Below are 13896 nucleotides of genomic sequence, written 5' to 3'. Positions count from 1 at the left end.
ATACATCGCAGTTGTGATACATTCATCGATTCTTTGTCTCTTTTGTTCATCTACATTCTAAGGTAATACTTGATTATCTAATTCTATCTCTCTCTCTCTTTCTCTCTTTCTTTGTGTTACCTATTTTCCGAATTTCTTCCGCTGGGCTATACCTTCTTCGTGATATCACTTTGGTATCGCAGTAAACTCCGCAGCAAATATGCCAAGACGGTTTGAGCGGTGGGGAGTCATGGGTTGGCGTCGGCATCCCTTTCTGCGCTCTCTAGGGGAGCGGTCACGTCAATCTGCGTTCGCTTGTGCTACTCCACTTGGCGTATGGGACCTCAAATCCCGGTAACTTCTAATCACCCTCTGCAGGAAACACTTTGCGCGCTGATCTAGGGTTAACGTGGTTCGTCTTCGGAGATCGAACGTGGTTCCTAAAAATGGAGGTGCTACACGGATGTCAGCTCCAGCATCGCGCTTTTTTAAAATCTCTTGAAAATGATTCAACAATAGGCTTTTTCAATAGTTCTCCAGAAGTTCTACAGTTTCTGATAGGTTTCAACAATCGTTCTGCTACGCAACATTGGTAAAATATGTATTAAATATGCTTGTGGCATCATACGCTTCAGTGCAGGCAGACATGAGTTGCTTGCTTTTGTCATATTAAACTTACCGAGCTTACACTGTGCGATCGAATTTAGGATTGCAAAGAAAAAAAGTATTTAGGCTATATCCGATGAGTTGTCTCGTTCTAAGTGTTGCTTTGGGAACCAGCGATAAGTAGCGGAGGACTGTGCCCGCCAGGCTACCCGTTCGTGATCACGTTCAGCTCGGCTACGACGGAATATGCATTATCGACGGAGGCGATGATCACAAAATTCTATTCCCGGACTCGGCGCTACGATTTAGCGCCATGTTTTTGGTATCGCCTAAAACCGTAGCGTTGTGCATCTCCTTACTCATCTCTGTCGCCTAAAACCGTAACAATTTACATTTCCCTACTCATCTCTGACTGAACAGCACACATGGATGGTGATTCGGTTAGTGCGCAGGAGCCTTGGGTACCAATATCACGATCAATCCAAAACGCGGGTATCGTAAAACGGTCTTTCACTCAGGTAGCACGTCAACGCCGAAATAAAATTGGTTTAAAGAAAGTCGGCCTACTGGCAATTTCCCAACTCATATCTGCTATTATGAATAAAATACATTCCGGTTAATGATTTCGGTTTCGGTTTTTCACTGTAACAAGTTCAAGGTTCCGTTTCGGTTTCTTATTTTTCCAGCTATTACCGGTTATCCATTTCGGTTTCCGTTACGATTACGGTCCCTGATTCAAACCGTTAATATGTCGGTATCAGTTGGACGGATGGTAATAGGATGTTTCGACGTTGACTGAAGATATTTTACCACCATACTTATCCTTCCGGAATATTCGAAACCTGCTTTACCGATAGCCATTACAGAGGTATTCACTCGGTATGATAAAATACTTGAGAGACATCTAGAGATTTCTATAGAATAACTACTCACAAACTGCTGGCAATTTCGTAGGAAAGTCAATCGAGATTATAGTATATCTAAAGATGGCTGCCGGTTTGTTTTTATCTTGTGATTAACCTCTGTAAAATATCGTTCATCGCGCAGTACATATTTTATTAAAGAAGACACACCCAGTGGCAAAATCATCCTTAACGAAAAATGCCACCAAAATTCCGAAGAACTTTATCCGGGGAAGACCTGAGAGCCGCGGACGAGGTTGAAAAGGTACGTGAGCAACGCTGTCAAACGAGTAGAGTGGCAGCTGCTTGGAATCAATATGGCTGCGGGCGGGATATTTCACTGATATTCAAATTTTATTTCACAGGAATCCCTTTTAGAACATGACAGTGATCCTGATGAAGATATGTTATTTAAGTACGTATCTCATAAAGTGAACTTGAGCAATATTATTCAATAGCGCCACCAGTCAGTTTTATGCGTTATCATCAAACCGTTTAAATTAAATTTTTAGTAATCTAGAGATTTATCACTCACAAGCATTTCTACTACCCACTAAGTTTACCATTTTGTTACTTAATAATGACTAAAATGGTTTAAGCACAATGTATTAACTGCAATACATGTTATACTTAACAAGAATTTATACTCAAAGATAATCTTTTTTTGGCACTTTAGCCGTCCAAGTACATCTACCGAGAACGTACAAGTTCACGGGAAACTAGACAGGTAAAATATAAATATTGTTAAAAAACATTTTGTGATACTGTCTACCAGTGTTAAAATACAAAATGTATAGTTTCTGATATTTTATGTTACAAAGTGTCAGGATACAGATAAAAGAAGTGACTGATACGATGCGGGACAATATGCAGAAAGTAATCGAGAGAGGAGATAGAATGGAGGATTTACAATCAGCAAGTGAGCGTTTATCAATGGCGGGAAATGAATTCCGAGATGCAGCGAGAAATGCGCAAAGAAAAGCGTGGATGCAAAATGTTAAAGCAAGAATCATAATAGGTGGGATAACTTTGATGCTCGTCCTGTGTATAGTCGGTAAGGATTAACGTACCATGTACTATTAATTAATATTTTTAATAATTTTACGAGCAAACTTAAAAGCAGCACTTTTTGCACTCATATGGTTTAGTGGAATTTCATGTGACAATAGACAATTGCTATTTTGGATTTTAACCCATTCATTGCTTACAGATAATTTTTTGTTCAATTTTCTTTTCTTTCTATGATCCTTTTTTTATTTTTTATTCACTGCTATCTTTAATTTCGTCATCTTGTAGTTAGAAGAGCATGTATCATTTTCAGTTCTGGACGTCATGGTGCTTTACCTGGTACTCAGATAAAATGAGGGTTGACAAGCATTCGATATAAGGAATTAAGGTATTTGAGTTTTCTATTGGTATTTGATTGAGAATTATCAACTGTACAATTTATGTACAATTAATTAACAATGTTTAGATATTATAACAGCTGCAAGTAAAGTGCTCAAATATCTTAATTTGTAGTCGGTTATCTAAAGCCTTATCGATATTGTTATCAGTTATACATCTATTTATCAATTTCTTTTTACAGTGCCCATTATCGTCAAGTATTCATGACCATAGCACCGTCTCGACGTCATCCAAAATCATCATGTAATTCCTATTGTAATTTTTAACTATATTCTTACTATATATTTTTATTTTCTTCTAAGTAAATCGCATATATTATATTTTATCTATAAGTGTTAATAAATTTTGTAGTGCATAAAAGTTTAAATTGCATTCAGTTACCTGTAGATAACAGATAGTATCTCAAATAATTATTTTGTAAGCTGTACATCCAACTAAAAACAAAGGTGAATGATAAGGGGAAGTGGTAGTTATCATGGTTGGGTCTTTTGATAACATAAGTATAACGATCATACACCCATAATTTTCACCCTGTACGAATATACTTTGGGGTCGATGAAGCATATGTTTGAATTAACATTAATTATATTAATTTAAAACTTCAATAAGAACCTCATCTTCTGGTCCACCTATATTCTTGTATAATTCTGACTCAAGCTAATAACTTTGATAACCGGATCGTCTAACATCTGCCATTACATAGACGTAGGGTCTTGTGATCGCAACATAAGAATCTTACCTCGTAAAACAAACCATAAGTCCAGTTAACTGCCGTTAGTGCATGTGGTACTTGTCTCAACCCCTTAAAGGCATACTCACCAAGTTCGTATGTCCATTTACGGTTTACGAGCTGAGAACTAAACTAACCTAACCACCACTCTACCGTCTACTCACATAATTACAGGACAGCATCTGCAAGGATTAAAGTCAGCTGGTAGGGTAAATTTTGTTATAGCATTTAAATAGGAAGAGAGGAATTGTTTAAACCATAAATTCGTATTTTACAGTGTTATGGCCTTTAGTTTGATACCTACTGATATTTTTAAACTCAAATTACTGTGGGTTTAAGATTTAAATACTTGCTTTGTATTTTTCATCATCAATTGAACACTTATAATAATGAAATAATGCTTCTTGAAAATTTTCTATTAAAACACGTTTCTCATGTCAACCAATCAATTCTTTCACTATGCTATTGGTACTCGTGCGAACTATCATGGCTTCTGGTGTTTTATGGTTGTCTAAAATAATTGGTACTGTGAGCATGATTAATTTGAACGTTGCATTATCACCTTCACTATCAAGAGAGTCCAACAGACAGTAAATTCTCTTGGGAGAGAAGGTCAGAAATGAAAATTGACACGTTAGCCAAGCTGAAGGATCGGATCTCATCCGGTTATCACTGAGACAGGATAGACAGCGGTTACAGAAAGATTTTTTGTGGTTTGATGAACACCTGTTTAAGTGAAATTTTCCTGAATCTGAACTTGGGGCTGCTGGATAACAGAGACTCTGATGGATCGATAGAAGTTAGATTGTTTTATAAGGGATGTAATTAATTCAATTTTTGGATGAATTTTTCGAGATTTCTCAGGTCTCATACTTCGAAACTCTTGTCTCAATACAGCAATTCTGTAATCCAGCACGTTTCAGGGGTCAGAGAATAAACTTTTGGTAGCACTTTCTCAACAAGTACGATTCTTAGTGTTGTTAACTTGTTTCTGTATCCTGTTATCTGTTACTAAGGTTTTCCCATCGTTAAATTCTGCTGTTAGGACTTTGGTGTATCTTGACGAATTGTAAACAATTTTTTGTCCTTAGAAGTTCGCAAGTTTTACTGTAATCAGGACATGATAAGTACCATGTTTTCGAAAAATCTCGACTAGTTATGCCTACTGTCGACCAATTTTCAAAACCACTTACCAAGACCCTGAAAATACCATTTTTCTCTTTCTCATAATGATCCTGTATTTTTTGTTCTAGTAAATTTCATCAGATCGTACAAATATTCCCTATTGACCTCGATCAAGATTTCATTTCAGGATGAACAAGTGGAAGTGTCTATCGTAATATCAACCGCGTTAGAGAAGCGGGAACTTCCATAACGCGGATGTGGAAATCCCATTTCCCGCGACTGAGATGGATCAGGAAATTTCAGTGATTTTCCAAGAATGTCCAAAGGTCAAGAAAGGTTTTCAGGCTAATTGAGGTTAGCCGGGGTTATCATGAGAGCACGGATAATATACGTCATGTAATAGACAAATAAAATATGTACGTTAGTGAAAGGAAGTCTAACAATAAGACGTTGTCTGGACCTTGTCGACTGGCAAGAATAATGTCCTCGTAAGGACATTGCCATTGTGGTTCCTTGCAAAGTCTTCTTAAGCCATACATAAATATTTGAAAAATCCTGATGAATCGTTTTTGAATCTTTTTCGAAATTTTCTTCAATTCTCTCTGCTTTTTCAAATCAGCAATGACTGGACAATAAACTCATGCACCTCATAATGTTTCTTTACCGAGTGTGATTGGTGTTATTTTTCCAATCGAATGGTGGACCACCTGTTGCTACTGATTCTGGGTAGGTTACAGTCGACTGGTTGTTGGCCGCCAGCGCTACTGATTTATCGTGCGAATAAACAAACCAGCAATTTCGTTTTGTAACCAAATTCGAGATTGAATGTTGAAAACATATATTCACGAATGAGCTGTTACCTGACGATTCGATAAAATTTCTCCATGGAGGAAATGTCAACAATCCAAATTAGTACAAAGCGAATACCAACAGATCTATATTTCAGCATTGATTAAACAAAAATTGTATAGCATATTTAATAATTTACAATAATACTTTTAATTTTTACCTCAAAACTATACAAAATTGCACGTGAGTCCCAATTAGTGTATAACCAAAACCATGACGATTCTCAAAATTAGCTGCTACGCTACAGATAAATATTTCCATACAAGTTTGTAGTCGTAACAATATTTTAACCCTAAATACACACGTGCAGTCTCAAAGACCTCACCAATTTCATCTTTAGCTCCGAATTTGTCTGTACGTAAATTTTTAACGAATTAAAATAAATACGTACTTACTAGATAATTATTACTTGATACTTGGTCATTAAATTTGTTTAAACTAAGAGAAGAGCGACATGAAGCTCTACTTTTTAACTATTCTATTCGTTTTAGTAGCCCTACAATCGAGTTCCATAGTATGACGTCTCGCAGACCTCACCTTTTAAACTATGCTCCTAGAGTTGGACTTATGTAGTTAAGAATTAATGCGATGGCCATCATAGTCACAATAAATTCAGAGATGCGCATGCCTGTTCCTCGTTCACCCGAGACAACATTAAATCTTTAATTCCTGTTAACGAGTCATTGAATATATCCGTTTATAGTTACCAAGGATATCCAGTATCGATGGAGTATAGATAACATGGTCATCCTATCACACATCACTGATCGTTCCTCGCATTCCGCATGGGACTCTTAAAATAGCAATAATTCCTTACTGCCACCGTAACTCTGAAAACATCGGTAAACTGTTTCACGACCAATATCCTATGCATTTGATATACGTATATGCCAGATGTATTATTGGCAAATGGTAGTTAACGATGTATTTCAATTCACTTTTTGAGGATACATTTCATTATCAACAATGTATTGTCATGGTATTATGCTAAAAAAAAGAATTTTTCTCATCAGTTATTAAGTATGACTAACGGCTGGTTTCTTCACTTTCGGATAACTTTTATCTGACTGATAGCTATCCTCTATTTTAAGAGATATCTTCCGTAAAAACTTATCGGGAACTTATTTGAAGGTGGAGAAACCGGCCATAAGAAGCACGAAATAAGGCGACAAGAATTTTATCAGTTCTACGCCAATGCGCGCCAATGACAGTCGGTTATTGTGTACATACGTAGTCGTGGTTAGTTTAGTCGTTGTCGCGGCACTCACCGATGCCGATGTTAGCCTCCCGCAAAGCCGGTTTCACGAGTCTCAGAAACGTTCCAAAGTAATATACGGGAGTGAAGGAATTCCTTGTTGTTCAGAGATGACGGAATTATATCAACTACTCATTTCCGCGGGTGTCGTGCTCCTGGGTATCTTCCTGTTCACGGGAAGTCGATGGAGATTTCTGTACATTCTGTACAAAACGTTGCCCCGCGATATCCTGTGAGTTTTTAATTATATCAACGGCCTATGTATGATGTATATAAAACAAACTTGTACAACAAGATATTGTATTAATCATATACGAGGCCAACTCATATGCGTATTTAATGTTTATAATAAATACGGCGCGGAATAAACTGTTGATAAGATACCGTCTACGCGTTTATTACGTCTGGACTAGAACTGGTGATAAAAATCGATTTTTCTGAAAATCGATGTTTTAGCCTGTGATTATCGATATTTTTTATCGATTCTTTAGACTTTGACATATCGACAGATCAGTTTAAATCCTACGAAGTCCAGCTCTCGTGGCAGAGTTTATTATTAGTTATGGTTTAGTATTAGGTTATGTTCCATTTCACAATTCAAAGTATACTTTTCAGACAACACGTACCGTCCAACAGTCGTCTTAAAGATATTTAATGCGACGAAGGTTGTCTTTTGAGCATCTGAAACATTATTAAGACTTTCGTGCTGTCTGGGTTTATACACTGATAATTAAAGTTATTACTAAATTTTATGAAAGATGAATTTAACGCATTATAATTCAATTAGATTTCTAAGTATGTTTCATGCTTTGTCATTAATTTTATAATTTTCCAGACGTCTAATCCCTAGTCCTAGACGTTATTACGTCTACAAAGATAAATTCCGAGTGTAGATTTAGAGATGAAATTTTCGTAGAAAAAAATTTTATACGGAGGGGAAAAAAACCTCGCGACACCCACACTGTGTTGTTACGCAAGAGGGGTCTGTAGTACGTATACCCTTGAGAAATTCTTTTAGTGAAAACAAAGTTTGCTCATGTTCCTCGTGTTGTGATTGGGATTGCATAATAGAAGCCATTTCCATCGTACCTAGGTCCCTGGTTGAATTGATACGTTACTGGGGCCCACTCGGTCACATGGTGGTGATAATAGACGCTGTGGAGTATGGTTAGCGTTCGTATGGCGCGTTTGAAATTTTAACGGGGTCTGACTGACTGCTTCCTCAATTACATTGTTTTGATGGCTGACGTAGTAATTTTGGATCTTTGATAGAACAGGTCAGTATCGTCATGAGTGACGAAATTGTTGGGCGCTTGACCCAATCTTCACCGTTGGAATCATTATTTATCCATTTAATTTTTTTTTCATCAATGAAATCCGAATTTCTCTATTTCTTTATTTCGTGATAAAATCATTTCAAAATGAATTATACAATAGGCCAAGGCATTGCACATATTGCTTGAGGTATGCTGCAACATGAGTGACCCTGACGTGGTTGGGGTCAGCATGAATAATCATGCATGAGGTGTCGCTGAACTAATAATATACGAATTAAATTTATATGAGCTCCGTATTAACACTTACTCTCATCTCGAAGATACGGTCTATTTTAGTGTTTTAGTTTATTTTTTGGTGAAGGAATTTTTTTTGACAATTCCACTTTATTTCCTGTTATTCCAAGCGAAAGCGATCATACTTTCAGTCGCACTGAATTTTTGACCTGCCAAGTGTGCTAATCATTGGACCTTTGAGCGGTACAAAGTAACGCGCGGCGTAATTCTTTAAATGTTTTCGGAATTATTTAACCAAGAACGACGTACCTGACTCTTGAATATTTCATAAACTACTTAGGATGGGGCAACCAGTAGACCCGTGACTGCTTCAACGAAACCTGTGACGTAAAAGTTCAGGCACGCACGTGACATAGTATAAATATTTAATATAAAATATTTTTTAAAATACGTGATTAATTGAAAAATATTATTTCTCAAATATGCACGTGTGACAGTTTTAGTAGCTAACACATTGTGAATTCGTAATTAACGCGATATAGAACAATAATTCATGAGAAAATGATACAAGTTCAAAGCTTCAATACATTGTTTTGATTCTAATTAATTATATTCATACGAACGTCAATTCTCTAATTGTCCATCGCCATTATACCGTAATTGCCAATTATTCCTGATAATTAATCCAATCGATTTCAATCCGATAACTTCGCACTACTTCAATCGCACCTGTAACTTCTCTTTATTATTTCATTTAATTACTTTTAATCACCGTAGAATAATGACTCTAAGGGCCTAATCGCCTAGTGTCGGATGACTACGTTCTACAGCAAAGGCGTATTCGCGCAGGGATCTGATAATTTATAAAAATTCACCGCGGGAGAGAATGGAATGGATAATTAATAAAAATTATTTATGTAATAATCAATTAATAAACTTTGAAAATTTTTAGTCTATGTCAATTCTCAGCGAAATTTATTATTCCCTACGCTGTCTATGGTAGTCACTTTTGACACACCTTAAAGTGTGTTATTGGTCCCACGTATCCCAATGTACAGATAACACACTTGCTAGTGTGTAAAAAGTGACTACCATAAAAAAATAGCACACTTTGATTAACAGTGCAGAAAGGTGGAATCAATGCCAAAGTCATTGAATCTGGTATGACATATATGCATAAGAGACTCAATAGATATGTATACCCATGCATGATACGAAGTCTTGAATGAATAACATTTTACACGTTTACACCTAAGTACAGTACGTTAAATTTCCACTGTTAGAATTTAATGAAACATACATTATTTTGAAAATAAAATTTCAAATTAAAAAATTATTTTTAAAAATTTTGAAAATCAAATTTTCAAATATACCTCATGTAAAATTTGACAATTTTACAAAAAAATGAATCCAGCATGTATGTCATGTGAGACTTAAAATTCGCCAATATAACAATAAAAGTAGGGATCCGCATATGGCACAAGCTGCCCGCGTGACGTACTCCAACACGGTATTAACCAATTTGTTAGAAGAGAAGAGGATGTTACAGGCGGTAGAGTCCATAGTACACATATGACCATAGTTAAAAACATACGATCCGGTGCGAATGATATCGTCAAAGAGATAAAAAATGATCTTGTGATATTTCAGTGGTGCCTTTAGATTTTTTCAAGTGAACGCATTGCTATGGTGGTGGGAAAGAAAAGGATACACCGTGGCTGCCGTATTCAGCAGATTGGCGGCTGCTCATCCAGAAAAAATTGCATATATATTCGAGGAGAAGGAATGGACTTACAAGGAGGTAAAAATATATATTTTTTTTTCCGTTTATAAATATTCAAAATTTACACGTTACTCATATTCGTTGCTTTTCCTTTTTACCAGGTTGAAGAATTCACTAATCAAGTCGGACGATATTTCAAGTCTAAGGGATTATCAAGGGGCGATAGTGTCGCTCTTGTCATGGAGGGCCGTCCTGAGTATATTGGAATCTGGCTGGGCCTTAGCAAGGCAGGATTTGTCGCTGCACTTGTGAATAATAATTTACGTCACGACGTCCTGCTGCACAGTATACACGCAGCGGAATGTAAGGCTGTGATATATGGGTCAGAATTAAAGGATGGTATGGGGATTTAATATTTTCTTCATAGGATATAATAATCCACTGAGATATATAGTGGGATATAAATTTTATTATTATACTTATTGATTTTAGCTATAGAGGATATAAGTGATAAGATACCAGAATTGACCCTTTATCAATGGTCTGAATTGTCCAATACTCCAATCCTGGATCGAGCTATCGATCTGTCACCGGCTTTGGCAAACACGGATCCTGATCCTTTATTAGAGGATTTGGCATTGGGACATCCTAGGGATAAACTTCTTTATATCTACACATCCGGTACAACTGGCATGCCTAAGGCTGCTGTTGTCAATAGTCTTAGGTAACTGATATGGATCATTTTTCATTCCAGTCATTGTCTAGTCGTTATTACTGGGCACTGCAGTTGCATACGACAGCAGTATGCAAGCTGAGTTTCTGGTAGTAAAGAATAATAAAAGTCTTACTAAGTTTTTTTATAGTATAGGACCACTTGCACATATTCCACTATACTTTGGAATTTTTTCTATTTTAGTTTTAATATTAAAAATTTTTTTTTTTTTTATAATTAAGGTATATGCTGATGTCTTGTGGAGTACATGGAATGCTGGGTCTACGTGAGACTGATAGGATATATGATGCTTTGCCACTTTATCACACGGCTGGTGGTGTTGTTGGTGCTGGACAAGCGTTGCTTCGTGGAATCACTGTTGTTTTAAGAAGAAGATTTAGCGCATCGAAATTTTGGCCGGATTGCGTTTATTATGAATGCACTGTATGGTTATATAATAATGGAAGGATTTTTTAAGGGGGGATTGGATTGTTACTATGCTGTATAGTAAGGTGTTCTCTTTTTGAATTTTAGGTTGCACAGTACATTGGTGAAATTTGTAGATATCTATTGGCCGTGCCTCAAAGTCCTAACGACACTGCTCACAGAGTGCGTCTGATGTTTGGAAATGGTCTCAGACCTCAGATTTGGGAACCATTCGTTGAGAGATTTCGAGTTAAGCAAATTGGAGAATTTTATGGGGCTACTGAGGGCAATTCAAATCTTGGTAGGTACTCATAATTTAATGGATTATACATATTTTGAAAAAAATGATGAACAATATTTTTTTAGTTAACATCGATAGTACGGTTGGTGCTGTGGGATTTGTACCTAGATATGCCGGTCGTATGTATCCTGTTGCCTTATTAAGAGTAAACGAAGATACTTGTGAGCCAATCAGAGGACCGGATGGTTTATGCATAGCCTGTAAACCAGGTAGATAATTTTGAAAAAAATTTAATCTTCAAAACAACTCATTTAAAAACATTCTTAGGCGAGCCTGGAGTGCTGATTGGAAAAATCAATCCGAAAATAGCCGTAAACGATTTCAGCGGATACGCAGATAAGAAGGCTTCTGAAAAAAAAATCATTCATGACGTATTCAAAAAAGGCGAACGTGCCTTCAATTCCGGTTAGTTTGGCCTTGCTCAGAATAATTAATCAACCTCTAACTCAGATTGTAAGCTATATCCTACCTTACAGGTGACATTCTCGTAATGGATGAGTTTGGGTACTTTTATTTCAAAGACAGAACTGGCGATACTTTCAGGCAAGTGAAGAAAAAAAAGGAAAATTAAATTTTTTTTTGTATTTAGAACATTTCTATTCTACTGTTAGCAATTTTCTTCATACGGGATTAAAGGAAGTCATTAGATGGGTATGTTCTGGCTGATTTCATCCCTTATCGAAATGTTTGTTCAGATGGCGAGGTGAGAACGTAGCCACTTCAGAAGTGGAGGCTGTGATAAGCAATGCGATAGGCTTGAAGGATGCCGTCGTCTACGGGGTCGAGGTAATATCCCTTCTCAACTCCAAGTTGGCAAGCCTGTGATCGTATAGGGTACATCAAGCGGATACATCTATTTGCTTGTAATCGCTCTTTAAGGTCCCAGGGAACGAGGGCAAGGCTGGTATGGCAGCCATTTACGATCCGGAACACTCTCTCAACTTGAAGGAATTAGGAGAAGGAGTGAAGAAAGCATTACCAACATACGCCAGGCCATTATTCCTTAGGATATTAGAAGATCTGCCTATGACAGGTAATATTAAATATATTTTAAATTCTAAAGAAAAACAGAAATTCCTAACGCATGAAAAATTCGTTCCAGGGACATTCAAGCTGAAGAAAACAGATTTACAATCGGAAGGTTTCGATATAAATAAGGTAAAATTCCCCAGTAGAATATTTAATTCTTGATTAATCGAATAATTTATTATACATTTATTTGCTAGGTCAAGGATCCTCTTTACTTCTTCGACAGAACGGGTACCTACGTAAGGGTTACGGAACAGCTATGCAAGGACATTCAGGAGCAAAAAATTCGAATATAACGAGTATTCTCTAGACTATAAGGTCAATTAAGAAAAGAAGGAAGTTGTCCTTTGATCGAATCAAATTTTCAGATTCCATAAAAAGGAAGTTGACCCCTGCTATCGCTAGGAATTTCCTTTGGTGATTCAAGCCTATCTAGTTTCTCTAGTAATTCTAAGTTTTCCAAACGCATGCCCTGCATTGTAACTAAGGCTTGGTTAGACCGTGTTGCGAAGTTTATTGTTTAGTTGAAACAAAGTTTCGGGAAGTCTCTAATTTCATTAAAGCTTTTGCCTTGTGGCATGTTATGAGCGCCCTCGTCTCACGCCATTGGTAACAAGCAATTTTCCAACAAAGGAATCTTTTTATTCTTACATTTACCTTTCTCTTTCTTTCTCTTCATTTACGTTAGATCTCCCTTTTACAATTCTACGCATTTAATTGTAATATATTATAGTAAATAAGTAGGTGTACTATAAGGGCATGTTTGACTGACGCTGTAAAATGGATAAGGTGAGGTTATGTAAACAAGCTGTAATTAATCAGTAGAGTACAATAGTAAATAGTTAATAATTACGTATACGAACCTCAATCCCACTTTTAATGAATTTTCTATAAAATTTCCAAACGAGGAATAAATGACAGGTATTAAGGTCTATTAATTTATAACCGCTATATGCTTCCAGTTTTATGAAATTCTATTAATAGACTTTCCAATAAAGCCCAAGGCCTCAAAATCAATGATAACAAATGTGTATTTATTTTCAAAATTTTAAAGACTCCTTTATCTTTGTTTTTCTAAAGAAATAAAAGTTTGTATCAAACTTTTAATTTATGAGGTCTGCCTGTATCAGACTTTTCAAATGTAAACGCAGATTCGAGGAAATACCGATCTACGATTGGCCGAATGCCAGACAGCATATTTATTTGGTGAACACCCGGTAACGAAGCGGTAGCAGAATTGTAAAGAAGCGTCTTTTATCACTACGCAGTCGCAAACTTTAATCAGGGGTTCTCATTCTTGATACGATTGAATAACACGCAACATAGATATAATTCTAATTA

General features: G+C 36.4%; 2 protein-coding genes across 5 annotated transcripts; both read left to right on the top strand.

The window, feature by feature from the left end:
- Window positions 1–1508: 1508 nt before the first annotated feature.
- LOC107271945 (vesicle-associated membrane protein 4) lies at window positions 1509–5129 on the top strand. 3 transcript variants are annotated; one of them, XM_015748559.2, is made up of 6 exons: window positions 1514–1752; window positions 1853–1902; window positions 2164–2214; window positions 2309–2541; window positions 2809–2883; window positions 3076–3249. In XM_015748559.2, exons 1-5 carry the CDS (start codon window positions 1687–1689, stop codon window positions 2844–2846), a joined length of 438 nt encoding a protein of 145 aa, XP_015604045.1. In that variant the 5' UTR covers window positions 1514–1686; the 3' UTR covers window positions 2847–2883; window positions 3076–3249. The 3 variants fall into 3 exon arrangements, with proteins under 3 accessions (XP_024944991.1, XP_015604045.1, XP_015604046.1); XM_025089223.1 differs by lacking the exons at window positions 2809–2883; window positions 3076–3249 and adding an exon at window positions 4878–5129 and having other exon boundaries at window positions 1509–1752; XM_015748560.2 differs by lacking the exon at window positions 2809–2883 and having other exon boundaries at window positions 1515–1752; window positions 3076–3250.
- A 1692-nt stretch (window positions 5130–6821) lies between these two features.
- LOC107271978 (long-chain fatty acid transport protein 4) lies at window positions 6822–13578 on the top strand. Of its 2 annotated transcripts, none has more exons than XM_025089222.1 (13): window positions 6822–6924; window positions 10015–10165; window positions 10249–10486; window positions 10580–10811; window positions 11042–11243; window positions 11334–11526; window positions 11592–11735; window positions 11794–11931; window positions 12003–12069; window positions 12222–12312; window positions 12406–12559; window positions 12629–12684; window positions 12753–13578. In XM_025089222.1, the coding sequence occupies exons 1-13, from the start codon at window positions 6869–6871 to the stop codon at window positions 12849–12851; spliced, it is 1821 nt and encodes a 606-aa protein (XP_024944990.1). In that variant the 5' UTR covers window positions 6822–6868; the 3' UTR covers window positions 12852–13578. The 2 variants fall into 2 exon arrangements, with proteins under 2 accessions (XP_024944990.1, XP_015604121.1); XM_015748635.2 differs by having other exon boundaries at window positions 6822–7085.
- The last annotated feature ends 318 nt before the right edge of the window (window positions 13579–13896 follow it).

This window comes from Cephus cinctus, unplaced genomic scaffold (genome assembly GCF_000341935.2).
Source record: "Cephus cinctus unplaced genomic scaffold, Ccin1 Ccin1_scaffold1073, whole genome shotgun sequence".
In the NCBI taxonomy this organism is placed as follows: domain Eukaryota; kingdom Metazoa; phylum Arthropoda; class Insecta; order Hymenoptera; family Cephidae; genus Cephus; species Cephus cinctus.
This window is presented reverse-complemented; position numbering and strand designations above follow the sequence as displayed.

What these genes read in the sequence shown, in the direction of transcription:
- LOC107271945 (XM_025089223.1), top strand. Translation starts at nt 1,687, where the DNA reads ATGCCACCAAAATTCCGAAGAACTTTATCCGGGGAAGACCTGAGAGCC. An exon ending in CCGCGGACGAGGTTGAAAAG is followed by an intron (nt 1,753 to 1,852) that starts GTACGTGAGCAA and finishes TTTATTTCACAG; the next exon opens with GAATCCCTTTTAGAACATGA. An exon ending in GATGAAGATATGTTATTTAA is followed by an intron (nt 1,903 to 2,163) that starts GTACGTATCTCA and finishes TTGGCACTTTAG; the next exon opens with CCGTCCAAGTACATCTACCG.
- LOC107271978 (XM_015748635.2), top strand. Translation starts at nt 6,964, where the DNA reads ATGACGGAATTATATCAACTACTCATTTCCGCGGGTGTCGTGCTCCTG. An exon ending in TGGGTCAGAATTAAAGGATG is followed by an intron (nt 10,487 to 10,579) that starts GTATGGGGATTT and finishes TATTGATTTTAG; the next exon opens with CTATAGAGGATATAAGTGAT. An exon ending in AGAACTGGCGATACTTTCAG is followed by an intron (nt 12,070 to 12,221) that starts GCAAGTGAAGAA and finishes ATGTTTGTTCAG; the next exon opens with ATGGCGAGGTGAGAACGTAG.